Source organism: Cutaneotrichosporon oleaginosum, assembly GCF_008065305.1.
Source record: "Cutaneotrichosporon oleaginosum strain ATCC 20508 chromosome Unknown ATCC20508_contig03, whole genome shotgun sequence".
Taxonomy (NCBI): domain Eukaryota; kingdom Fungi; phylum Basidiomycota; class Tremellomycetes; order Trichosporonales; family Trichosporonaceae; genus Cutaneotrichosporon; species Cutaneotrichosporon oleaginosum.
Window position 1 is genome coordinate 2,433,853 of NW_027072172.1, and position 24,257 is coordinate 2,458,109.

At 59.4% G+C, this 24,257-nt stretch overlaps 13 protein-coding genes across 13 annotated transcripts; 5 read left to right on the top strand and 8 right to left on the bottom strand.

Moving 5' to 3' along the window:
• Positions 1-30: 30 nt before the first annotated feature.
• COLE_04162 (uncharacterized protein) lies at positions 31-1,208 on the top strand (the record flags this gene model as incomplete). The annotated part of the gene is made up of 6 exons (XM_065626329.1): positions 31-69; positions 106-132; positions 276-430; positions 470-548; positions 669-838; positions 872-1,208. 6 exons carry the CDS (start codon positions 31-33, stop codon positions 1,206-1,208), a joined length of 807 nt encoding a protein of 268 aa, XP_065482410.1.
• Positions 1,209-1,578: 370 nt separating this feature from the next.
• COLE_04163 (uncharacterized protein) lies at positions 1,579-3,400 on the bottom strand (the record flags this gene model as incomplete). Its single annotated transcript, XM_018421763.2, has 5 exons — positions 1,579-1,680; positions 1,726-1,933; positions 1,970-2,926; positions 2,982-3,245; positions 3,297-3,400. 5 exons carry the CDS (start codon positions 3,398-3,400, stop codon positions 1,579-1,581), a joined length of 1,635 nt encoding a protein of 544 aa, XP_018282713.1.
• Positions 3,401-3,973: 573 nt separating this feature from the next.
• COLE_04164 (uncharacterized protein) lies at positions 3,974-5,141 on the top strand (the record flags this gene model as incomplete). The annotated part of the gene is made up of 6 exons (XM_018421764.2): positions 3,974-4,213; positions 4,251-4,361; positions 4,409-4,525; positions 4,564-4,642; positions 4,675-4,876; positions 4,913-5,141. The coding sequence occupies 6 exons, from the start codon at positions 3,974-3,976 to the stop codon at positions 5,139-5,141; spliced, it is 978 nt and encodes a 325-aa protein (XP_018282714.1).
• A 103-nt stretch (positions 5,142-5,244) lies between these two features.
• On the bottom strand, positions 5,245-6,303 carry COLE_04165 (uncharacterized protein; the record flags this gene model as incomplete). Its single annotated transcript, XM_018421765.2, has 2 exons — positions 5,245-5,640; positions 5,878-6,303. The coding sequence occupies 2 exons, from the start codon at positions 6,301-6,303 to the stop codon at positions 5,245-5,247; spliced, it is 822 nt and encodes a 273-aa protein (XP_018282715.1).
• A 2,217-nt stretch (positions 6,304-8,520) lies between these two features.
• COLE_04166 (uncharacterized protein) lies at positions 8,521-9,047 on the top strand (the record flags this gene model as incomplete). The annotated part of the gene is made up of 3 exons (XM_018421766.2): positions 8,521-8,604; positions 8,639-8,701; positions 8,733-9,047. 3 exons carry the CDS (start codon positions 8,521-8,523, stop codon positions 9,045-9,047), a joined length of 462 nt encoding a protein of 153 aa, XP_018282716.1.
• Positions 9,048-10,167: 1,120 nt separating this feature from the next.
• On the bottom strand, positions 10,168-11,401 carry COLE_04167 (uncharacterized protein; the record flags this gene model as incomplete). Its single annotated transcript, XM_018420132.1, has 6 exons — positions 10,168-10,309; positions 10,343-10,546; positions 10,694-10,883; positions 11,048-11,090; positions 11,156-11,236; positions 11,321-11,401. The coding sequence occupies 6 exons, from the start codon at positions 11,399-11,401 to the stop codon at positions 10,168-10,170; spliced, it is 741 nt and encodes a 246-aa protein (XP_018282717.1).
• A 3,146-nt stretch (positions 11,402-14,547) lies between these two features.
• COLE_04168 (uncharacterized protein) lies at positions 14,548-15,590 on the bottom strand (the record flags this gene model as incomplete). Its single annotated transcript, XM_018421768.2, has 5 exons — positions 14,548-14,769; positions 14,819-14,950; positions 14,995-15,186; positions 15,364-15,456; positions 15,567-15,590. The coding sequence occupies 5 exons, from the start codon at positions 15,588-15,590 to the stop codon at positions 14,548-14,550; spliced, it is 663 nt and encodes a 220-aa protein (XP_018282719.1).
• A 1,202-nt stretch (positions 15,591-16,792) lies between these two features.
• COLE_04169 (uncharacterized protein) lies at positions 16,793-17,152 on the bottom strand (the record flags this gene model as incomplete). The annotated part of the gene is made up of 1 exon (XM_018427270.2): positions 16,793-17,152. One exon carries the CDS (start codon positions 17,150-17,152, stop codon positions 16,793-16,795), a length of 360 nt encoding a protein of 119 aa, XP_018282720.1.
• Positions 17,153-17,530: 378 nt separating this feature from the next.
• On the top strand, positions 17,531-18,244 carry COLE_04170 (uncharacterized protein; the record flags this gene model as incomplete). The annotated part of the gene is made up of 1 exon (XM_018427271.2): positions 17,531-18,244. The coding sequence occupies one exon, from the start codon at positions 17,531-17,533 to the stop codon at positions 18,242-18,244; it is 714 nt and encodes a 237-aa protein (XP_018282721.1).
• Positions 18,245-18,480: 236 nt separating this feature from the next.
• On the bottom strand, positions 18,481-19,381 carry COLE_04171 (uncharacterized protein; the record flags this gene model as incomplete). Its single annotated transcript, XM_018425077.1, has 2 exons — positions 18,481-18,974; positions 19,006-19,381. The coding sequence occupies 2 exons, from the start codon at positions 19,379-19,381 to the stop codon at positions 18,481-18,483; spliced, it is 870 nt and encodes a 289-aa protein (XP_018282722.1).
• Positions 19,382-19,623: 242 nt separating this feature from the next.
• On the bottom strand, positions 19,624-19,983 carry COLE_04172 (uncharacterized protein; the record flags this gene model as incomplete). The annotated part of the gene is made up of 1 exon (XM_018421769.2): positions 19,624-19,983. One exon carries the CDS (start codon positions 19,981-19,983, stop codon positions 19,624-19,626), a length of 360 nt encoding a protein of 119 aa, XP_018282723.1.
• Positions 19,984-20,271: 288 nt separating this feature from the next.
• Positions 20,272-21,378, bottom strand: COLE_04173 (uncharacterized protein; the record flags this gene model as incomplete). The annotated part of the gene is made up of 3 exons (XM_018425885.2): positions 20,272-20,456; positions 20,492-21,204; positions 21,236-21,378. 3 exons carry the CDS (start codon positions 21,376-21,378, stop codon positions 20,272-20,274), a joined length of 1,041 nt encoding a protein of 346 aa, XP_018282724.1.
• Positions 21,379-22,161: 783 nt separating this feature from the next.
• COLE_04174 (uncharacterized protein) lies at positions 22,162-24,078 on the top strand (the record flags this gene model as incomplete). The annotated part of the gene is made up of 6 exons (XM_018421770.2): positions 22,162-22,558; positions 22,596-22,945; positions 22,984-23,343; positions 23,381-23,463; positions 23,502-23,970; positions 24,013-24,078. The coding sequence occupies 6 exons, from the start codon at positions 22,162-22,164 to the stop codon at positions 24,076-24,078; spliced, it is 1,725 nt and encodes a 574-aa protein (XP_018282725.1).
• Between the last annotated feature and the right edge of the window lie 179 nt (positions 24,079-24,257).

Below are 24,257 nucleotides of genomic sequence, written 5' to 3' on the forward strand. Positions count from 1 at the left end.
TTCTACACGCCTCCTCAACACCGCACAGCAATGGCTTTGCGACGACCGCCCGGAACAGGTGGTACCTTGGTAAGTCATCTCCTAACGAGTGTAGGCTAACAGCAGATGGCCACCAAGCGCATACGCAAGGAGGTGAGCACCAGCCTGCTGCTTGGGTGAACGGTCGCGCGCCACCTCCCCGCGGCCCCCTTCTTTCCGCCCTTTTGCTTCACGGTCTATCTCATTCCCTGCTTTCCCACGCAACGCCGTGACACCTTGTGCAGCGCTCAAACCAGATCTCGGACCTTGCACGCGAGAACCTCGGCGCGATTAAGCTCGCGCCAAACGAAAGCAACATCTTCCAGTGGAGAGCAACGATTCCAGGTCCAGCTGGGTCGCCTTATGAGGGAGGCTTGTTTGACGTCGACATTCGTGTGCCCGAAGACTATCCGTGAGTCGAGCTTGAGGTGTTTACGAGGCTGACCCATAGCTTCTCGCCACCTCATGTTCAATTTGTGACGAAAGTATACCATTGCAACGTCAGTCCGCAAGGCTCAATCTGTAAGTCCTTAATAACCAAAGAGACGCTAACTTTAGGCCTGGATGTGAGTGCTGCCCGAGAGAGCATTGTTTTGTCTTTGCGTCAGACTTGAACTATGCCGCACATGTTTTGAACCAGCTAATGATAGCTACTGAAATCGGCCTGGTCTCCAGCCCTTTCCTTGTACAAGGTCATCCTCTCCCTTTCCTCCCTCCTAACGGACCCCAACCCAGCCGACCCCCTCGTACCCTCTATCGCTATCGAATACAAGCAGAATCGCAAGAAGCATGACTCCACCGCCAAGGACTGGGTCAAGATGTGAGTTGCCATAGCAGGCATCTCTGACAGCAGGTACGCGCAGCCGAAGGCGGACACGCCCGTGGCTGCACCGCCGCCTGCGCCGCGGGCTTCGACTTCACGACCGGGGACGATACACCGTCCCGTGAATGGATCGACTGCCCCTCCTCCTCAGATCGCCGGCACCCGGCGCCCGGCGCCGGGTGGAGGCAACAGTGAAGCTCCCATTGAGGTTCCGGACGATGACGACGCTGAGGTCGAGCTCTCTGCCCCCCGCCGGTCGAAGCGGGCCCGCATGGAGAATGGAGGAAGCAGCGGCGGCGGGAGCGGCAGTCGCCGGTCTGGCGGGGCATCGGCCGACGATGTGATCGTCATCGACGACGACGATTAGATGTGGAGGAAGCAAGACGATGACTGAGACGACCCCATGAGCATTTTCATTCCGCAATCCACCTCCAGTGTCCCCTTCGCCCTTCCTCCGGGTCGCTGTCTTGCCAGAAGCACCCCTAGGTACGGGAGACAACCCCCACATAGCAGCATTAACCCGCATGGCATGATCAACAGATGGTCATTTGTATAATACTGGCGCAGATGTTGAGATGATGAGTACGACGAATGAGTGATGTGCATCGATGTGAGCCACGACACTAATTCAGTTGTGCCACGTCAAGCTCAGAGCAAGAGTCGGCCATTCATTCGCGAAAATGTCTACTACACAACTACCATACAGAGTAAGTTCATGTGCCGAGCCAGGTATTGTACTAGACGGCCATAGCCTTGATCTTGGTGATCAGGTCGGCGTTGTCGGCCACGAAGTCAACTGGCCCAGCTCGGCGGCACTGGTAGCGCACACGGACCTGGTCCTACATGTTAGCTCGTCCACTCGACACTGCCGGTCGACCACTCACGTTGAATGTGTCCTGCTTGGCCATCATTTGGAATGTCCAAGTCTTGCCCTGTGCCTTGGAGATGTACTTCTCGAACTGCGGGTCACCCTCCTCCTTGAAGCGCATGAGGTCGTTGGCTGAGATGCCGAGCAGCTGCTCTGCGACTTCATTGAACGCCGTGACCCAGAACGCGCTTGTGTGGTCCATGATGTTCATCTGAAGGATGTAGCTGCGCGTCAGCCGTGTAGGGAGTTGAGGAGCTCACCGGTGAATCGGCGCAGGCCAAGAGCGGTCACACTTCTCGCAGCGCCAGCCCGCACCTTCGTCAATGACCTTCTTGTTGCAGCTCTGGTCGGGGTTCGCGCATGCCGGGTACGAGAAGGTCTCCTGCTTGATGAACATGATGGTGGCGGTAGTCGTGAAGTAGTCGACCTTGTCACTCATGCCAAGGCCCTGGTCCTTGGCCTCGCCGATGGTCTTGAGCTCAGAGGGCTTGATGGTACCCATCGCACCATTGACGCTGGCGTTGGAGAACGTGTTGAACGACTTGCTGCGGCCCTCAGCGTCGTACCACCCGCGAAGGGCGTGGGCCTCAGAAATGTCGGGGTTGACCGACATGGTGGCCGAGCTGAACATGGACAGCGAGCGCCCGCCGAAGTCGCCGACCTTGACACCCTTGAAGGCGATTACAGGCTCGTCGGTCGCGGAGAAGTTCTCAGCGGTTTTGCCCCAGAGGGTCAGACGAACGCTCTGTCCAGACTGGTCAACAAGCATGATGTCGCGCTTGGAGAAAGGCTTCTGTGTTGCCTTTGAGGTGACAGAGCCGAGGTCGTGCACCTCCTTGACGACACCGATAACGTCTACGATGCCATCCTTAGCAACCTCATCGAGGTTGGCCAGCGGCTTGAAGTTGTACTTTACTTGCGGGACTGAGTCATCGTCGCATGGCTCGATCTCTGAGTTGGATTCAAGCATGATCTCGTACTCGTTGTCAAGGTTGCTGAACTGCTTCTTGGCGATGTTGATACGAGCGCGCGAGATAAAGTAGACTTTGCCCTCCTCAAGGATATTGTAGAATAAGTCGACGGTGTCGTTGAAGCCGGTGGCGCGAATCTCGCCGGTTTCGTCCATGAGGTTGACGCTGAAAAGCTTGCCCTCGCCGCGCTGGGTGGACCAGTGCTTGATGTCCGACTTCTGGGTGACGCGAGCCTTGATTGTCCACCTATATGATCAGTCACTCCTCTCATCTCCGTGCCACCATGCTGGCCTCTGCTCACTTGTTCTGGTAAGGGCTAAGGCCCTGGATGGGGAAAATCGGCCCCATATCACCCTTGCCGCTGCCTCCGCGACGCGCTCCACCAGCAGGCTGTACCCGGGTGTTGGACGCTCCACCACGGTTGGCAGCAGCTGGTGGGGGGGCAGCCACAGTGCTCGCGGGCACCGCGGGTTTCACATCGCGGGCTGCTGACTCGACGTTGACGGGAGAACCAATCCTGTCACCCTGCCATGGCTGCACTTCGAGTCCGAGGATAATGAGGAGTCTGAGATTAGCTACCTCCTGGGTCCGTTGACTGGAGTAGGTGGTCACTCACTTCTTATTCTGGACAGTATTGATGACGAACTGGGTCAGTTTGATGAGGCTGTTCTTCTTGATCGATTCATCTTCAATGAGATTGTTGAGCTGCGTCCCGAGCATCGACTGGGTGAAGTGCTGGCCGTCCGAGAGGATAAGACTGTGGCGTTAGTCTGGCATGATGGCGTAATGGAGGGAAAGCCTATCCCTCCTTCAGTTCGGCCCTCAAATGAAGGAGTGGCATGCACATGCTCTCTGTCAAGCCGCCCAGAAACAGTGTCGCGTCAGAATGATGGTTCGATGACTTACCGGAATCGGACCGTGCTTGAGTTAGACGTCTGGATGGCCTTGATGTTGATCACTTGGAGGGTGGGGATGCATTCCGGGGTGTCGGCGCTGTTATACACTTCCCAGCAGAAACCAGCGGTGAGGGGGCTGGACATAGTGACTCCGACGCGAGGCGATGAGCTTTGACTAGGAAAGTAGATGAGGGGAGCGAGGAGCGTGGATGAGGACAGCAGTGGCGATGATGAAGAAGGTGGGAGTAAATGATGTCGGCGAGGTGGGTGAGTGTACTTTCTCAGGGTTGCGACGCGTCGCGTTCATCACGTGACATTCACGTGGCTCTCATCAGACGCGTGCGGTCTAGTCATCTTGATCTGGAAGCTGGAGGCTGGTCGCATCTGACCATCAACGATGTCGCGCTCCAACAACACCGCGTCGTCTTCACGAAGACGCCTAACAACTGAGGAGGTGGACTCACAACGATCGACCCAAGGGCATCATGATCGCAAACCTTTCCGAAACGGAGAAGCCAAACCTAGAGTCCAGGATGAGGAAGAAGACGATGACTTGGAAGAAGACGACGACCCCGCGCTGCAGTGGAATGTCGACAACTTTGTGAACGTTCCGGTTGGTCCAGAGGGCATCAAAACCGTGAGGCACATACTGGCCGTTCCACAACTGACCGCAGCTGCGAGACCTCAAGAAGCACTTTCTGACGGTGCAGACGAAGCTCGACTCTGGTATCAATATGGGGAAGGAAGTGGCGTGCGCCTTGGAACGGGCGAAAGAAAACCATCCTGTGAGTAGGCCGAGTTTGCTGGGCCTACCGCAACGAGCTGACAGAAGGCCATCGCTGAGATCCAAGAGGGCATCCTCCGCATGATCGACCAGAAGAGCATCCTGAAGCTGCGTCATGACGTGATTGACGACATCATTGGCAAGATCAATCACGAGAACCACATCGTGAGCTCTAGTATCGGCCGGCTCGACTAACACCTAAGAGCAACATGCAAGACTACTACACCAAGCAGGTAGAGGATCGTATTGCCGAGTACGAGGCGCAGACTGCCCGCATGAAGTGTACGTCCGGTTGGGACCGCGCTGATGAGCAGACAAGACGAACGAGGGGTTTGTGTCGTTCCGCAGCGCCGTGTGGGAAGTGAACCACGAAGACGAAGCATGTCCGCCCATGTCACATTGGCTGCCGCGCGAAGCGGGCGACGAGGACGACGACGACGACATCGAGGTCGGTGGCACAACGCAGCGTTACACCTGCCCCATTACACTTGTTGCCTACAAGAACGCCGTCACAAGGTGAGATCTGATACTCCTGGACCTGGCTGACGGAAGCAAGACGTGCAACCACTCATACTCAAAGGACGCAATCATGGAGATCATTACGAGCGCACGCCGAGGGAACCGCGCGGCACGATGTCCGTTCAGCGGGTGCAACGCTACCATCACTGCGCAGATACTCGTCGAGAATCCTGACTTGCAGCGCAAGTCGGACAGGCACGTCGAGCGCGAGCGGCAGCGCGCTGAGGAGGCCGAGGAGGAGGAGGACGTGCTTGAACTTTGAGCAAGATTGTATTGTCTACCGACGTATGTAGATATTAGTTGCATTGCGCATGCCCGCGCGCGGGCTATTAGAGGACGAGTAGGTGAATATACAACACAAATGTCTAGACAGCCCTGTTGCGGAAAAGGCCTCGCGTGAAGCCTTCAATGGGACTGGGTTCGTATCGGCGCCTAGGACGATGCGTCCGTGGTGGCTTGGGCGGCTTGGGTGGCTTGAGCGCGTCCAGGTCGGCCCAGTCAGCTTCTACCCGCACATTTGTCGAGCCGAGCTGCACGGAAGGGAAAGAGTAGCCGCCATCTTCGAAGTCGTCGGCGTCACGCGGACACAGGGAGGGTGGGAGATGGAGGAGGGGGAGCTGACCATCGTCGGGAGGACACGACAACGACTGGGACGGCATGGCGATGAGAAGCGTAATGTCGGCGTTTGGATGGGGAGGTGGAACAGAGTTGGGGTCCTCTGGGTTGTGGGGCGGGTGGGGTGGGAGGTTGATAGCCACAGGCTGCACGTCAGCTCGTTCGCGCATGTCGCGTGCTCTGCTGGCGACGGGAAGGTCGTCTCTGACTCTAGGGGCGGCGCCTGTCTGCCTTGGAGGGGCCGCGGAACTGCAGATGCAGTTCCACCTCGGGCCTCGGGGCACCATTTCCACACCAAGTCTCCTCTTCCTGTTCCGCCGTGCAGGAGCGCCCCTCCCTTTCGCGTCCCGTCCACTGCTTACGCCCAGCCAAAGAAGACTCACTTGCCACTCGTCCACGTCCAGTTTGTTGACGCCCTTGCCTTTCATAGGTGTGCCCTCGTCGATCGAAGATTCAAAGCTGTCCATGTCGCTGTCCTCTTGCTCCGGCGCGTCCAGCGCGTCCAGAACGACGCAGTCGCCGACCTCGACGTCCCACAGCTTGGGCTCAGGACCCAGCTTAGGGCGCTTCTTGCGGGGCTGCTGCGCCTGTCCTCGGCCTGGCGGCATGTCGATAATGACGCCGTCGCTCAGCAGCAGACGCGTCCTCCCCTGGAAGCCGCCGAGTCCCATGCGCTCAGCGAGGATCCGCTGTCGGCGGCGGCGGTACATAACGGTGATGACGCCGGCGGCGAAGACGCCGCACGCGACGATCGCGACGACAACGAACTGGTACTTGGCCGCGCCGTCGGCGTTGAAGTCGCCCGCCATCGTGAAAGAAGGTGAGAGGGAGAGCAGGCCCCCTCGAAGTGAAGTGTGATGAGAGTGTGGTAAATGTGGTGAAGGGGAGTGAAAGATCAAGACCGCCGAAATCGAGGGTGGAGGGCTCGCGGGAGGGTTGGGCGGAGGAAAACCGGGATGAGGGAATTAGAGATTTGGTCGGCCGACAGCATCCAGGGGGTCGAATTAGGTGGACGGCGGAGCCATGCGCTGTGCTTTGGTCACTCGGGCGTGGGATGGGGCGTCTGGGCGCCAAACGACGACTGTGCAAGTGAGGATGATGGTGGCGACAAAATGTGTGATGATGCAGTCGTGTGCATGTATCAGCCTCTTGCTGATGTTGATGCCGCTCAGCCGCCGATTACCGCCGTAACTGGTAACGACGGGCGATACCACATGGCCCAACAGGGACGAGGCACATCTCCACAACTTCTCGAATCAACATCCCCAACTTCAGTCCACCAGTCTACAATCTTTTCTATGCGCGTCGTGCACGAGGTGCAGTCCCTCATTCGGGCACCAATTTCTTACGCGTGTAGATTAGATCGCTAGCCTTGCCCTGGATCCGACGGGACGATTTGGCATCGGCCGCCCTGCAATTGCACGAGCTCTCCACTGGTCACCCTCGTCACTGCTGGAACTGACCACTCTTCGCCATTCCGGGGCTACTTGCAAGCGCAGCTGTCACAAAGCGCGCCGTACTGACATACTGACAGACTTTGGGCGCCTCGGTCTGCCCGATCCGGTGGCCGCTCTGTCACCGCAGTACCACTTAAGCTCGCTGCCCATGGAATGCGGGGGCCTGTTTGCGCACCCGAGTAGGGAGGGACGGAAACTCAACTCTGTTCCTAAGCTGGAAGCATCCGCAGCTGTGGGCTCACGACGAGCCATGCACAGGTGAGAGTCATTACTCAAGATTCGACCCCGAGGGATATGCTGAGGGGGGCCTCTCAACACACCGGTGGGCGGTTTAGTGTCTAGAGACAGCGGGAGATCATCTGCAGCGGGCACCCAAGGAGACACCCTCTCTCCACTCTCCCTCTGTGACGCCTGGCGCGACGACGCCCATCTCACCTAACCCTCGTCGTCTGATTGATGAGTTGCGATCGAGATACCAGCACGACCATCGCGTGCCACGCGTTCCGCTGCCGCAGCATACCGAAGCCGTCCCGATACTTGGCCGCACGTTGCGTCATTACTCACCCCAAACGCTGCATGCTCACCCAAACGCGGCTCGGACGCGTCTTGACCCATTACTCTTACGGGCTGCAATCGTGCCATCCCCTCGCATCTGACCTAGCTCTCGTGATGGACGCCTGACGACGGGCAGTCGCCCATAGCAAGCCAGGCAGGCATCGCACCTGACGGATGCCCATGAGTGGTAGAGTGCTATCACATCGGTAGCAACTACACGCCCAACTTTCGGTGTGAGGAGGCGAGATGAACGCGCCAAATACGTAACAGGAGCACCACGCGGTTTCTGTGTTTCCCGCGGAACCATCGATCGCAGGAACGGCTGTCGAAGGCCGTTGGAGACGCCGAGAGTTTGCTCTATTGCATGCATATGCGCTTGACATCCTGCGACAAGGCCCCGCAAGGCCTTGTGGAGAGTGGAAACTCGCTCAGTCTCAATGGATTGGGGCACAAAATCATATGACACCCGGAGGCCGCAGGTGGTAACATCAGATACTCTTGACGCCTACTGTACCGACCTTGTGCAGTTGGTGGGCTTCCGACAGTCATAATGCCTGTGGAGCAGTGACATGGCGGATACAGGCGAGTACTGCGCTCACTCATCCAACCTATCCCAGCCCTACTCTCTCTTCTCTCCCGAAATCAAGTTCCGGAACTCCTCTGGCCGCTATCACGGCCGGGTCGGGGTGCCTGGGGCAGAGTCCAGAACTGCCATGTGGTAAACGGGTTCCGCGACAAGTGCGTTGAATCCTCAAGCCAACCCGAGCAATACGCGAGAGAGGTGGCGTCCCAAGTCATACTTGCCACCCACCCTGCATTCCTCATGTCGCGCGCACATAACTAGCCCCTCCGTTCTCCTTTCCCCGACTCCCACCATACACTTCTGAGTGTCCATGCCGTCTCTCGCCACCACTACCTCTACCATTAACGACACTGCCTCCACCAACACGGTGTCGACCTCGGTCATCTTGGCTGCGGTGACGCTCACCAGTATGGCCGGGATCTCCGGCGCTGATGCCAGTCGCCACCGGTATCCTCACTCTCGTCAGCCACTGGATGACGCTCGTCCTCAAGCAGCACGACATAGCCGCCGCGAATGTGAGTACCTTGCGGCCTGCCGCGCTGACTGCAGGCTTTGGCGACGCAGGCCAAGATCCTCGTCACGCTCGACGAGCACGCCGCGGCCCGCGGGGAGGTATGGTCGTGCGTGGCCACGCTCACCGCAGATGAAGGGCGAGATCGCGAACTTGAAGCGGTGGATGGAGGAGAGCGTTCGCCAGAGACAGGGCATAGACGGACTCAGGGAGAATATGAAGGAGCTGCTTAGGGAGTCGTGGGACATGGCCGGTACGACGATGATGGGCTCAACAAGTCTTTCACGCTCTCCGTCTGATGCCTCGTCGAAGTCCTCTGCCTCATTCGCTATCCCGGCCACGCTCCGCGGAGCGTCGCCCAAGCAGCCGTCAACGTCACGCATTCCGGTGACTTCCACCCCGGTCAGCCCCCTTTCGCCGTCGAAGCCCAGCCTTGCTCGTAACTAGACTGCACCCCTCTCGAGCGGGCATCTGCCTTCTGCCCCGGCCTGTGCTTCCTGTCAAGCTAAGGCCCATCAGTGCTGCCTTATTGCAATTTCTGTGCTCTTAGACATCTGGTATGGAACCCCTAGTGAGGAGTATAATCCGATGGAGCCGTCAGTCTCAAGTTCTGATGAGTCGTGGGGTGCAATAACCTCCTCGTCTTTCAGCTCTCACCTTCTCTGCTTCCTTGTGGGTGCATCCTAATGGGCTACTGTGCATGCACACCGTCGCCCAGCCTGCGCACACACGCGCAGGCGGCGGGGCACAGGCCAAGTCGGAAGCGGCAACGTGCCGTGCGTCGGTGACGCGACAGACTACACGGACATTTGGGCCATGAGATGGAAAGAAGGTGAGATCCATCTGGAGGGTAATGCGGTTGCAGTCGGCACAGTTGCGATGAACGAGGGGTTGGAGGTAGGAGGAGATTGAGGGATTAGCGACCGAGACGTACGCAGTGCCACGCAATGCACCGGAGAAGGCGGTACGAGTAGGAGGGCGGGTACGGCGCAAATTAGAACGAAGAGGATCTGCAAGGCTGCAGTTGCTGTCAGCGGATGGGCGGGCGGGAAGGGCGTACCGAGCGCCGTGGTGCGGGGGAGGTGACCGTCCTTGAGCCGGACAACGGGTGCAAAGGGGTACATGGTAAAGAGAAAGATTTAGTTGGGAGGATGGGAGGCAGTGGTGAGAAGAGTTAGAAATGAACGGCGGGAGAATGAGAGAGGTGTACGAAGTGAGAGTTTATAGAAGGAGTCCTGGGGCTTGGAGATTGAGTGGCAAGGAAGGTCACTTTGCGCCGGGTTTTCGACTGTGGGCTCAGTAACTCCATTTTACCATTAGCCCGCCAGCCGCCAGAAGAAGGCGCGCTCAAACCCGTGTCGCTGGTGCAGGTCCCAGCTAGAGCATCTGCGTCCGCACAATGCGTGAGCTGCAGCTGCTCACCAGCCCTGGGTCGTAAGGCAGTTTCGCAGACTATGAGTGCGTCCCTGTTCCGCTCAGCTTGTCAATCGATGAGCATATCAAGGCCGAGGCTGTTCCGCCAGTTTGCGCTCCAAGGTGTTCGTCGCATCTCGCAACATAAAGCATATTATCGTTTCCCCGCAATGCCGCCTGGCCCGAATTCGCGAGCGTAGCAGTTCTTGCAGAACGGCACGCCGTCGCGGTCGCTCACGCGTGCTGGGTCGATAGTCGTGCGGCACGAGTTGCACCGCAAGCATCCACGGTGCCATCTGGGGTCAGCGTGGTTTCCTCGTGATACTCACTTCTGCCCGATTGCAAACACCTGCTCGGCGGCGTACACCCGCTTCTCGCACCCCTTGCATCTGTCCTCGAAACCAGGGTTCACGCCTGCCTTGGAGCGAGGCGAATCGCGCGTCGCCAGGCCAGACGCTATGGCGGGTGACACGCCCGAGGGCATGGGCCGCTCGGCGCGGAAGTTGACGCGCATGACTTCGGGTTCCTCGTCGCTGCCGAGGCGGGGAGGGATTGGTGGAGGAGCGGTGATGCCGGCGCCGACAGCGCGCGAGCCGGGCTGCAGGTCCGACGTCTTGACTGCGGGACCGTCGTTCACAACAGGTGGTCTAGCTGGGAGGCTCGGCTTGGGCGGCAGCGACGGCTTTGAGCTGGTCGGCCCAAACACGTCCTCCTCCATACCTGCCGGCGGAGTGTAGTACTCCTGCGGCGCCTGGACAGGACGGGGCGTCAGGCGTGGAGGGGGCGCCGTCTCCTGTTCTCCCGACGGGCGCGGGCGCGCTGGAGACGTCCCGGGCGATGCCGCGGAATACAGGTTCGAGTGACGCAGGTCTAGTATCAGCGGGCCGTGGGTCCATGTGCATAGGGTGAGGAGTGTGCGAGCGCACGGAGGTGAGGGTCTGGCAGCTGGGCAATCGGTGCCACCAGCGCACCTTCGTAGAGCCAAGACTCGCACCTCTTTCCCGCATCGTCGTGGCTCTCTCATCAAGACTTACCGCGCGTTCCAAAGAGCTGGGTGTGACAGCGATTGCAGTATGGCTGAGGTTAGCGGCAGTAGATTCCCCGAGCGTTGATGTGGCCGGATAGAGATCAACATGACGTACTAGGTTGTCGTGTTGGACGAGCGAGCCTTGGTCGAGCCTCTTGCCGCAGCTCTCGCATTTGAGACATAGCTTGTGGTAGATCTGCCGTCAGCTCGTGCTCCCTTGCCGGACATCTTCTCGGAGACGGAGGAAGATCAGTCGCGTGGCAGGCTATTGTGGACTCACGCGACGGCCAGGGCCCATGACCTGTTCAGCGTGGTAGACCGCGCCGCCGCAGCGCTCGCAGCGTGGAGTTCCGCCCAGCATTTGGGTGTTTCGGCAGTGGGCAAGCGGCAGAGCGAGAGATAGAGAGTGTCGAGGAGAGATGGGGAATGATGAGCCGACGAGGTGACGGAAGTTGATGTTATAGGGAATTGAGGGTAAACACCGCCCTCTTCTTGTCGCCACCCAACTGATGAGCACTGCACATGGACGTCACTCTCGCGTGACACTCACGTGCTTCATACCACACTTTCTTTGCCCTTCAACGGCAGCGATGAAACCGAATCGTAGCAGACCTGCACGCGCTCGCTGTGATCGCTGCACGGCTCGCAGTTGAGCGAGTGAGATGGGAGGCAAAGGAGAAGGCAACGCCGAAGTCTAACTCCTCTCCAATCCTCCGGCTACGAACAGACCATCGCACTAAACGCAACACTGCACATCTGCCATATCCTACACGCAACGATCATGCCAAACCCAATGGCATCTGAAGCACACACACTACAAACAGCGCATCGCTTAGTAGGCGGCGGCCTTGCGGGCGGCAATGGCGAGGTGGTTGGAGAACTCGTCGTAGGGGGTCTGTCCAACGGGGATAACCTGCCAGAGGTCGGGCGACTGGAACTGGTAGGTCTTCGAGAGGGCCGCGACGGTGGCCTTGAGGAAGTTGCCCTGGGTGGCGGTCGAGCCCTTGGACTGGGTGTAGCAGTCCTGGATACCGGCCATCTGGAGCATGCGCTTCGAGGCGGGGGCGGCGACAATGCCGGTACCGCGGGGGGCGGGGATGAGACGGCACATGACCGAGCCCGACTTGCCCGAGACCTTCATGGGGACGGTGTGAGGCTCAGCGATGTGCGAGCCCCAGTAGCCGCGACGGACGGGGACAACAGCGAGCTTGGCGAGGACGATGGCGCCGCGGATAGCGGTGGCAACCTCCTTGGCGCACTTGACACCGAGACCGACGTGGCCGTCAAAGTCACCGACGGCGACGAAGGCCTTGAAGCGGGTGCGCTGACCGGCCGAAGTCTGCTTCTGGACGGGCATGATCTTCATGACCTCGTCCTTGAGGGTGGGGAGGAAGAGGTCGATGATCTGGTACTCCTTGATGGGGAGCGAGAAGAGGTAGATCTCCTCCATCGACTTGATCTTGCCGTCCTTTACGAGGCGGCCGAGCTTGGTAACGGGGACCCTTGGGGGTTAGCAGGAGACAATACAAGCATGCGGCTTGGGGTGGAGTGCATCGAGCGAGCGGGCGATATGACTTGGGAGGACTGCTGGTCGCATGTAGTCCCAAGAAGGGTATCCAGGTGACAAGACGGCGGACCACAAGACATTGTCTCGAAAGTGCGCGCCTCGATTCAACAGGCGCCGCAGCAGTCATCTTCGTCGCACCGTCGCCGGACTTCTCTCGGGTGCTCGCCGATCGGCGCCTGATCCGCTTCGCTGTCTCCCGAATCGAGCCTCGTCCCTCCCTCCCCGCTCTCCCACCGCGCTCCAAAAGACCAACTCACCACTCCTTCTCGTCGTCACGCTTCGGGCCACGACGGGCACCACGACGGCCACGCGGCCCCGAACCACGGCCACGGCCGAAACCACCTAGGCGTCAGACAAAGAACATGACGAGCGATTCTCATCGCCGATACCACGGATACGGGTGTCGGCGCCCACACCGCAGGCAGCACTCACCACGAGCACCCTCAGCCATTGTTGTGTAGTTGTTTTTGGGATGGAAAGTCGACGCGGAGAGGTCGACGGGGTCCTTTTGGCTTGATGAGTGAAGAGAGCAGCGACGGCAGCCAAAACTGTAGCGACGAGGCGCGAGAGGATGGCGGGATCAAAGCCACGCGACGAATTTTGGGATGGGTTGACTGGCGGCAGGAACGCGCCGCGGAGAATTCTCGTGTGGCGGACTTCATTGTTGACAATGGGCTTTGGTGACGTAAGCATTCAGTGATCGCCCGGTTCGTGGCGTGAAGGGTGGCAGACACCCCGGCGAGGCGTGCTTGCATCCCGCAACTGTCGATAAATGTCCGCCATGGATTCAATCTCCTACGTGTGCTGCTCTGTATGCACTGTTGGTGGTGGGGAATGTTGCGCCTCAGTGACATATCTCCTTGGGACTGCCACAAGCGTTGCTTGCCGCCCATGAGGAGGGGGGGGGGAGTCGATCAACAGCGTGCTGTGAGCCCCAGATGGCACTTGCAGGTTGGAAGCAAGTGGGAATGCTGTGAGGGTCGATGGAGGGGCGTCGTTGAGGTGCTCATTACCTCAGTGGCAGGTCAGCACCTCTTGCAGTTTGCGCATCTGACAACTCGAACATATGAGTAAACAACTGCCATATCTTCGGGTGGCAGGATAGCCCAGCGGTTTACCGCCGGTAAGTGATGGTGTGCACACCGCAACAAAAGCAGAAACTGGGTGTTCGACTTGGCGCCGGAGAGGGTGTAGTGCAGCGATTTGCTCCGTCTGGACTGTCCGTCTGTGCTCCATCGTCCCCGTCAAGCGGCCACATGATGTAGACGCTTGGTGTTCGTTCGAGCGAGAAAATGCGACGACAGCGTTTCGCTCCTACAGGATTGATTGGCCTGTGTCGCATTGTCTCGTGACGCCCATCCGACTACTCGTCGCCGCCCTTCTTTTGGCTGTCTGGTTTCCTCTGCCCATCTTAAACGGGATGACTAGTTGGCGTTTGTGGCCCATGGGCCAATGGTCGCCAATTCTCCGATCTCCGAGAAGAGGAAATGAGATTGTAGATGCCAGTTGGCCCTGTCTGGCACATGAGTCCGTAAGGCGTGAGGCCCGACCATCACATAATAGATAGCGTGACGGACTGCTGCGGATCAAGTGCCTCCGCGCCGCCTCAAAAGCGCCCAACGGCATCGGCCAGCCACACAGTTCCCACCGCTTCACGCTGTTCAACACAAGCACTCGCGTCTCCATGTCGAGTCTACGTATGCGACGAGGGGGCGCTGGTCAGGCAGGACAGACACCAAGACACAGAAATGCTACAGTAGGTGGGTCAGTCAAGCACTGGCGCACCAGACGGCCGGTGGCCAGGGTCGTGGGGGAAGGGACGTCGGCTTGCGGGCGTGTATGTGCAAACCGTGGGGCCGTGGGGAATATCATGGCGACATTGCGCGGTCGTGTACGTGCCACTGGGTCGTGATGGAACGTCATGAGGCGTTCATGGCTGGCTACGCGATGATGCAACACCCGCAGCTCGAGGTCTCCTTCTCGTTCTGGCGGAGGCGGCCACCAACGGCCGTATTCTCGCCGCCGACACCTCCATAGCCCTGGTCACGGACAACCATGGCAGCGCGTGTGGCGGCCTCGAACACAGCGTCAACGCCCTGGTTGAGCAGCGCGGACGTCTCGTAGTAGCCGCGCGCGCGAATGGACTGCGCCACACGTCGTCCCTGGAGTCAACTTCCTGCCCTATGACATTAAGTAGCAGTGATTGCTCACCGTTTCCGTGTCGATAAAGCTCTCTGGGCTGTACGTCCCGTTCTCAATTGCACGGTCGCGCAGGTCCGACTTGCACGCGACAAGGATGACAGGAATCTGAGACCCGCAAATGCTGCGCACCTCCTCGATCCACTGTATGTCAGCGAAGGACGCGACGGTGAAGGAAGGTTACAAACCTTTTGTGTCACGTTGTCCAAGCTATCTGGCGTGTCGACGGAGAAGGCGATAAGGATGATGTGCGCCTTCGAGTACGAGAGAGGGCGCAGACGCTCATACTCCTCCTGGCCAGCCGTGTCCCAGAGCGCAAGCTGGATCGGCTTACCGTCCAGCTCGATGTCGGTGACGTAGTTGTCGAACACAGTTGGCTCCTGTGTGTCGGAATGTGATGTGTGCGTTGGTTTAGAGTAATGGAGAACGTGTGAGGAGAGTGTTGTGTGCACGTTCAGAGTGTAACGTTGCAGGGGAAGCGTGTGGTGCATCAAGTCAAGTCAAAAGCGTCGAGGTGGTCAGCGCGCGTGACAGCGAGGCAGTGCAGCGGCACTTACATAGTTTTCCGGAAACTCGCCAATGGCAAACACGTTCAAGAGGGATGTCTTCCCTGCGGCACCATCACCCACGATGACGAGCTTTCTCCGGATCTGTCAGGAGTTGGCGGGTGCGATAGAGTGGATGGGTCCAAGGTAGAAAGGATAGGGAGATGTCAGCACACGTCAATCCCGATGGGCAAAGGCAAGACGAGTAGACTCACTGCGCGAGGGTTTGAGTCAGTCATGTTGGCAGAGTTGTGGTTGGGGATGGATTGGGGAGGTGGAGGTCGGGGGGAGATTTGCGATGGGCGAGGAGGAATAGGCTACGTTTGCGCCTTCTGATGTGAAAGAGAGCAGGCTGCTCTAGCGCACGTTTTGCTGGAGATGATAAAGTAGAGGAGTGAAGAAAAGAACAGAGAGGGCGAGTGAGTTGGAAGCGATTTTAATGTGGGACGAGGATCGGTGCGAGAGTGACGGGGGCGGTGCTTGGTTGACAGCGGTGCTGCTCCGAAGGGCACTGGGAGACGGGGGGGCGTGTGTTGTGGGGAAGCCAACTATAAGGGCGACAAAAGTCTGGCCTGGTCGAGGGGGTAGTTGGGATAGAGATACAATGAAGAAGCGAAGAGCGATGATGATGATGAGGAGGAGGAGGAGGAGGAGTGGAAGAAAGCAACAGAGTTGACCGCGCGAGCGAGACAGAGCTTGCTATTACTAGTACTAGCGAGGGTTGAGCGAGATGACGACGACTGAGTCTGCGCTGTGCACGGTGAACGGTGAGCCGCACCACGAGCCCTAGGTGCGGAGAGAGGGTGGTGATTACAGGGTAATACACAGGGTAATCAGGGCCTAATCCTTCCTCCGCTCACACACATCCATTTCACTGCCACTCTCACTCCCTTTTGGCCTCTCGGAAACATATCCATGTATCCACCTCGTCCTATTCTTCTTCAATCTACTCATCCCCATCCCTTTCGCACGTTCCATGTCAACTCACTCCCCGCAGCATTACTCCAGCAGCGCAGCCTTACCAGTCGGCAGTGCCGACGCCAAGCCCACCAACTGCGGCTCGCAGGCGCAGGGCCAACCAGAGCTTAGTCTACGGCGTTCCTTTACTTGGATACCCGACGGTGGCACTGCTGCCCATGTTGCCCATGTTGCCCAGCTGTACCCCTGCCCAGCTGCCCAACCACTTCCATCTCTCGCAGCGCATGACTTCGTCTCGTCTTCACTCCCGTCATCCGGTGGTAAAGCTCGGCGTCTATCCATCAGCATGCCGCCGTGTCACTCCGCCATACCAACCCCATCACGGCAAGCTGTACTGCCTGCGTGGTTCAGGCTCTTCTCACGCTCTCCACCTAGCCGGAGCATTTACTCTGTGCGTGGGAGCTGCGTCGTCGAATGCTCTGTGCACGTGCCGAGGACACCCATGATTCCAAATGGCCAAATGCTAAGAGCTAAAGCGAGCACATGCGTTGAATGCGGTGCTGGAGGGCCAAGTTTGGCTAAATTCCGCTCGAGTTCTTGATACAGCGCGCGCTGTGTCAAGGCCGCACAGTGGCACGCACAGACCGTGGCTCATCGAGTCCGTGCCCCACTGACGGCCCAGTGCAGTGGTTGCGCGGCCCTGGTCCCTCGATTCGAGCTTGTGTATGGCATGTATGGGAGAATGACGGCAGAGTTGGAAGTGCAGTATCGGAGCCTTGAGCGCATCGGTCCAGCCAAGGCACAGATGGGCAAAACACATCCGTGGGAGACTTGACCACATGCCTCCGGACCTCCACCGGCCACCGAGTGGCCAATTCCGCATATCCGGAGGTTGGCAGGCGCGAGCACCAGTACTGCAGCACTGCAACGTGAATGCTCGTTCTTCCTTTCTCGCCTCATGTCATCTTGATCATCTTCTCTTTCGCTCACAATGTTGTCTGGTCAGAGGCGGAGTCGACAACGCTGCCATGGCAGTCAAGGAGGGTGGCGATCGTGGCGAGCCACCTCTCGCAAGACGGTGGCCGCATCGCTGATGATGACACGGAGGTAACCCGCGCCTCAGCCCATGAGGGTTCTTATGACGGTACGCTTGCGCACATCCTCATCAACAACACCGCCATAACTAACGGAGCAGTAGCTATAATCGTACTTGTTTTAGCCTGCCATTCGGTTCTGCCCGACAATCAAGCCTTGCAGCCTGATGAGCAACGTGATGTCGCTCTACGAGACACATTCCGCCCTTCCCTCCCTCTCGAGGTTTGGGTTCGCATCCTCTCCTTACCTTCACCCAGACGAAGCCCTTGCCCTCCGTTCCGTTAACCGCATTCTACGATCTGCAGCACTCTGCGCTAGCCTACACCGCCCAAATATCCTTCGATCTCCCCTTACGCATGACTTACGCGAAACGCACCGTTCTGCAGCACGTACATCACCTGCAAGTATTCGCGTCCTCGGAGATCATACCGAGACCGGGCAAGTGTTACCCGCTGAATCGTCTCCTCGCCCTGCTCCGCTGTCTTCCCGCCGGCACCCTGCGCACATTCGCAGCACCATAACGACATCGCGACCGTACCATGCTGGCCGCTCGAGCGCCTCGACATTTCGCATAACCGCTGCCGCGATTGCGTTCCCTACCTCCTCGCCTCCTTGCACATGCAGCAACTCGACGCAAGCAGCCTCGGTCTTCGTCCGCAAGATATCGAGTGCACAATGCCCGGGCCAGCGCTCCGCGAATTCTGTGGAATCGGGAATACCGAGCTCATGTTGCGCGACTTGTGGGCACTGCGCGCAGCCTGGACGCAAGCACTGTGTACCGAAGTGGTTTTGCACTACGTCTGCGGGCAGCCGTGGTCTCGGCAGAGGGGACACCGCCGCCCACATCGGAGGGGGTCCTCGCGATCGTTTACGGCGCTGAAATGAAACTCTGCGACGAGGTAGACGTGCTGTAGCAGGAGAGGATCGGCCGCGGCCGCTTCGGCGATGAGTGAAAGTATGGGGTTGCAATAGTACCGTTGTATGTAGTGTATCCTAGTCCATGTACCGTCGCCGAACGCAGCCGCACAGTGTCACCTTTGAACCCCTTCAGTCCACACCTCTGTTCCTACACTCGTGCTCAGCGGGGGACGAGTAAAATCCAGAATAACGCCATCCCTACGACCTACTTCTCGGCTCGTCCCACCACACCGCCTCGCCGAGACGCAGATCCGTATCCGGCATCTTGACAGCGACAGCCCACCTGCTTGCGCCGGGGAGAAAGTTGCCGCCGTCGGCCTGGCGCAGATCCATCCACCCAACCCTGCACCCGCTCGAGTACTGGTACGGCGTGGCGGCGCACCACCGCTGCGTGCCGGCAACTTCGGACGTGTGCGGTTCCTCGCCCTGCGCGCGCGCAGCCGCCAGAATTTCGGGGGTGGCCTCGGTGGCGCCGGCCGGCAGCGGCGGCTGCGCGAGCTCGAGGTCGACGAGCCAGCCGGCCGCGCGCGTCGACACGGGCAGCGGCGGGACGTATGGCGAGGGCACGAAGCGGGCCTGGAACACGGGCGCGCCCGCACCCCCGCCCGCAAGCGGAAACACCTTGCACTCGGCGCTGCCGTCCGCGTGCTCGGTGAAGTCGAAGCGCGCGAGGTGTTTCGGGATGTTCCAGTCTGCGTAAGCGCTGCCTGCGGGGGGACGCACTCGTGCGCCCGTTCCACGTCGTGTTGCGCTGGCTGACGTAGATGCGCGTGATGCGGAGCTTGCTCTTCTTCGAGCGTTTGCCCGCCCCCGCGCTGGGAGCATCCACCTCGTACCCGAACTTGCCGGGGAGGAGCATCATCTCGTCGTACGGCCCCACGGGCGTGTCGCGGTACCGGATGAGCATGATGCTGCCGACGCCGCCCTCGGGCTTGCCTGCGCCGAAGGGGGCGGCGCGCTCCAGCGGGTCGTAAGCCGCCTCTGCGAAGGCCGGGTCCGCGGTCTGGGAGGGGGAGACCCAGAACACGGCGGTGTACACCGTCGCGCGGCAGCGCCATGGCGCGGGCGCGGGCGTGATCGCCGCATTGTCGACGCTCATGCTTAGTTGAAGTGGGGTAGTGGGTAAGTGTGCAAGCCGGGAGGCGGGGGTGAGAATAGGAGTGAGTAGCCATGTCATTGGGGACAAGCATGATGCGTCACTGGAAGGGACGGAAGGCGCGGAAACCGAATAAGCTCTGTTCCTCGATGTCAGCGTCTGTGCGCTGCAGGGCGCGATCGACAATGTCCAGACCGTCACGCATCCATCCGACTCAGTACGTGCTTTTATGTGCTCTCGCTATGCTACAGCGGCTTGCCATCGACCTCGATCTGCAGCTTCTCGTTGTAGAACGCGACGTGGTCCTTGATCTCCGCCACGCCCGGCAGCGGGTTCGAGTACCCCCACGCGATGTAGTCCCCGCCGGCCTTGGCGCGCCAGTACCGGTCCGCAGTGCCCTTGTAGGGGCACGAGGTGCGCATGCCGACCGTCTCGAGCGTGTCCCACTTCACGTCGTCGGCGGGGAGGTAGAAGCGCACGGGGCAGCGGAACTCGCGCAGCTCGACGGGCGCCTTCGAGTCCGCTAGGAGCGTGCCGTTCGCGAAGACACGCACGTGCCGCTGCGTCTGCGAGAGCGTGATGTCGCCAGGCTTGGAGAGGGACATGGTGTAGAGAGAGGTGAAGGTGGGACACCAGCAACGTGTCGCGTCGTCGAAGTTATGTGTTGAGATGTGTGCTGCGGCTTACCAAGATACGACGTCATTGCCGCTGGCATGCTGCGCTCCGGTGCTTCTTTATATTCAGCATTTCAGCATTGCGCTGCGGGACCTGCGGTACTGCGTATGGCTGTCTGGGCGATCGCTTGAATTGCTCTTATCTCCGGGAGCTCTTTGCATCCGACACACAGGCCTACATCGATACCCCCAAGCGCTGAACTATCGCAGCCTTGCCTGCTACTGAGGCAGCCGGACTACAACCCGCCCCGTGATCTCGTCGTTCTTCAGCCGCTCCATCACCTCCCCGATCCGCTCAAAGTCGACAACCTCGACTTTGGAGGTAACCCTGCCATCTGCCGCAAGTGCGAGGAGCTCGTCCATCTCCTTTTCCGTGCCGACAGACACACCCGTCACGGTCAGAGCTGGAGTCAGCAGCGCCGTTCATCCGCGCACTCACCTCGAGCCGAGAGGATGCTCGCGCCTATAGGCAGGGTGTAGTCGTTCGGCGGCAATCCCACGCACACGATTACGCCGCCGTTCCTCACCAGCGGCGGCGCAGCCTCGAAGGCCGTCGCGTCGCCTGGCACGACAATGGCTGCGTGTGCGCCCTCCTCCGTGATTCTTCTCACCTCCGAGGCCACATCGTCTGTTTTGTAGTCGATGAATGCTGTGGCGCCGCTCTCGAGGCTCAGCGTCTTCTTACTTTTCCCCGCGTCGACCGCAATGACGCGCAGACCCCGTGCCGCGGCAAGCTGCACGCCGACATGTCCCAGCCCGCCTCCTGAGCCGGAGATGACGACCCAGTCGCCCTTCTCCAGCTCCTTGAGCGGATTCAGCGCGCCGACCATCGTGAGGCCCGCACACAGGAGTGGCGCAGCCACCTCGCTCGCCAGCCCCTCCGGGATACGCGAGACGTGCGTGGCAGCCCCGACAACATATTGCGCCAGTGTCCCCGGCACGTGCTTTCCCGTATTGGTCTGGCTGGCGCAGTTGTTCGGCCTGCCCTTCCTGCAGAGGCTGCACGCTCCACACGCGTTGTGCAGCCACTTGATCCCGACCCTCGCGCCGAGCAGCTCATGCCCCGCCGGCGCGACTACCCTGCCCACGCCCTCGTGCCCCACGATCGCGTTGTACGGCCCCCAGCCGAGATATGCGCGGATGTCCGAGTGGCAGCATCAGCATCTGCGAGGGCAGGACTCACCACACGCCGGTGCACTCGAGCTTGAGCAGCACCTCGCCAGGACCTGGGGTGGCGACTGGCGCATCGTGCCGGATCGCCATGCGGGCGTCGGGGCCCGGGTTCACGACCTCGGCGACGGTCTGCGTGCGTGGTATTTCGAGCATGTCAGTGAGTGTGTGCCGCCAGATGCGCGTGGAGAAGATGAAGTTGCTTGGTTAATGAGAAGTGCGGGGCCTCGATGGCCGGACATCTCGGTGCCGGCGGCCCCAGGAGGCTGGATATCCGCTGGACTTGAACATTTTGGAGAAACGAAAGATTACCCTCGTCGCCGCACCTCCAGCGGCGGTCCTGCTTCAGCGACAACGCATCGCGCTCAGTAGCGCCAGGGAAGACAGCATTGCGTTCATCCGTCAACCTGCCTCTCAGCACAAATGGCAGAAGCGCAGTAGATGTACGTCCAAACTATGGGAAGCCGGGGTAGGAACCCCGCCGACGACCCTCAAACAAGGACGGTAACTCTGGCACCGCCCACGCAACCCATCGCAGAGCGACGAGCAAACCACTGCTGAAAATGAGAGGGTCAACAGTAGGCGTGGATGGTGCGATGGTGAAGACGAGGCAGGTGGTCTGGAAATTGTATGGCCACGCACGCCGAGCGGGACCAATTTTACAGCAGAAATAGGAGTGGAGGTAATGAAGTGCCATCAGGGCCAGAGCACGTGGTCACGCGTCTAGTCTAAGGATCTAAGGAAATCAGTCGGGCATTACAGCTACGAAAGTGGAGGTTCAGTTGATGTCACGACGCGCTCCCTCACCCTCACCGAGCTTGGACATTGCTTAACCAGCCATCCATCCCTCCATCACTTCCATCACCATCCACTTCCTGCCCCTCTTTCCATCTCGTTGTCTGTGGTACGCCCGCAGACAACTTGCTTTCCTCTCCCAAAATGTCCCCAAACAGAGGAGCATTGGCGACTCTCTCGCCAAACCATGAGCTGGACAACGCTTACCCCTCCGCAAGTCAGCTGTATCCCATCTTCCGCACCAAAAGCGAACGCGTCTCTTCGACTCCCAAACCGCGTCGAAGATCGTTGGGGCAGCTTCCCGAGAAGGCTCTTTCCAGCACTGGCGAGCCCTCTAAGCGTGCACGCGTCTCGCTCGGCCAGTCCTCCAGCGTTGGCCGCGGAAGCATAGCACATTACTTTGCGCCGTGCACGCCGCTCCGCGCCGGCGTCGCCGGACCCAGCTCGGTCAAGGAAGCCGCCCCAGTGGTCGTCAGGTCTACTCCTAACGTTTGGCGCAGGCAACGCCGCCGTCTTGGACAACAGCCCCCGCGCGACATCGGTACGTCCCACGCGACAGCACCACTGACATATCTCAGGCGCGCCGCATGCAGGTCCAACTTTCCTCACCACCCTCGCGACTTCCTCGTCGAACACCCCTCATCGCACACCATGCAACATCACTCTTCCGTCTCTCAGTAGTGCGATGGGCGACCGGGATCACGATCCAGCGCTGGTCGTGACATTCAACAATGCAGCCAAGATTCTGACCGCCGAGGAAGCGCGTGCCACAGGGAGGCGGCGCCTTTTGGCTATTGGCGGTGAGGAAGGCGCAATCCGTGTTCTCGACGTCGACCAACCTCTCAACAGCGGTGCGCCTGATCACTGGTGGGGTGCCCACAACAACGGAATCTTTGATCTCAAGTGGACGGCAGGAGATGACCGCCTTGTAAGCTTCAGTTGTGGTGTCGTAGCTGACGGTGCCAGCTGTCCGCGTCGGCAGACCAGTCTATCAAAATTCACGACCTCAACAACGGCCGCCCGCAGCAGGTAGCAACTCTGTTGGGGCATACTTCGACCATCAAGTCGGTGACGCTGATGGATACGAGTCGCACGAGCAACACCCCATCGCAATCTAACATTGTTGTGTCGGGTGGCCGCGATGGCAACATTCACCTTTATGACCTTCGATGCCCCGGCAATAGCTCGAAGGCCCACGATGGGCCATCTGGGCGCACGAGGCGTAACCACGCCGCACCAGTTGACATATCAGCGGGGATCGGACCCGTCTTGACTCTTAAGCAGCCTCATAATGTTTCCTCGAGTAGGCGGTCGAGCGTCGATTCTGTGAGCTCATACTCGAGAGGTCTGCGCTGACAACAAGCGATCGGTGTCACGCACCATTACGAGTCTCGTCGCATTGCAGTCGATGCCTGGCATTCTTGCTTCTGGTGGCTCCTTTGATGGGTGAGCGTTCGTGAAGTAGAAGATGTGCTGACCTACAGTGTCGTCAAGTTGTGGGATGTGCGCATGCCCGCTCCCGTGTCGTCACAGCGCCCGAAAGCTACAGCGGCTGGTGAGCTCCCCGACCCAACGGTGACGGGTGAAAATCCCTCTCGTCGGCCACGATCCGTCAACGCTCTCTGCGAGGACCCACGAACCGGAGACCTCTACACACTTTGTGGCGACTCCCAGATCCACGTCCTGCGGCCATCCGCTGCTCAGGCCGACAACCCGCTCGAAGCGATCATGCCCTACAAATATGCGCATCCTGATCTCCTCACTCGGTCGTTCTACATCCGCATGTCCATCTCTTCCGATGGGCGATACCTTGCGTGCGGCTCGAGTCATGCGGGGGTGATGACCTGGGACACGGATTACGCTCGTCACACCTCCACGATTTGTGCGACGCGTCTTGCGGTGCCCTCTGTACCCACACCAGAGGTGATCGCCGTCGACTGGGGCAAAGATATGGTAAGCCTTACCCATTTAGTTATACATGGCCGCTTACCACAGCTGTCTGCATCCTCCGATGACGGTGTCACCCGCATCTGGCGTCCATCTTTCGGTCTGGCTCCGTAGCAAACATAAGCTAAAACGGACCTCTTGTCATGTCATAATCATTTTCCTTTACACTTAATGCATCTTTGTGCAGAGCAATAAGCGCAAGGGATCTCTAATGCAGACGGGCTGCGGAAGTTGCTGAATCCTTGATGCGGGGGCGCGAACATAGCCAGATGCAGCACCTCAAGAGAGCGGAA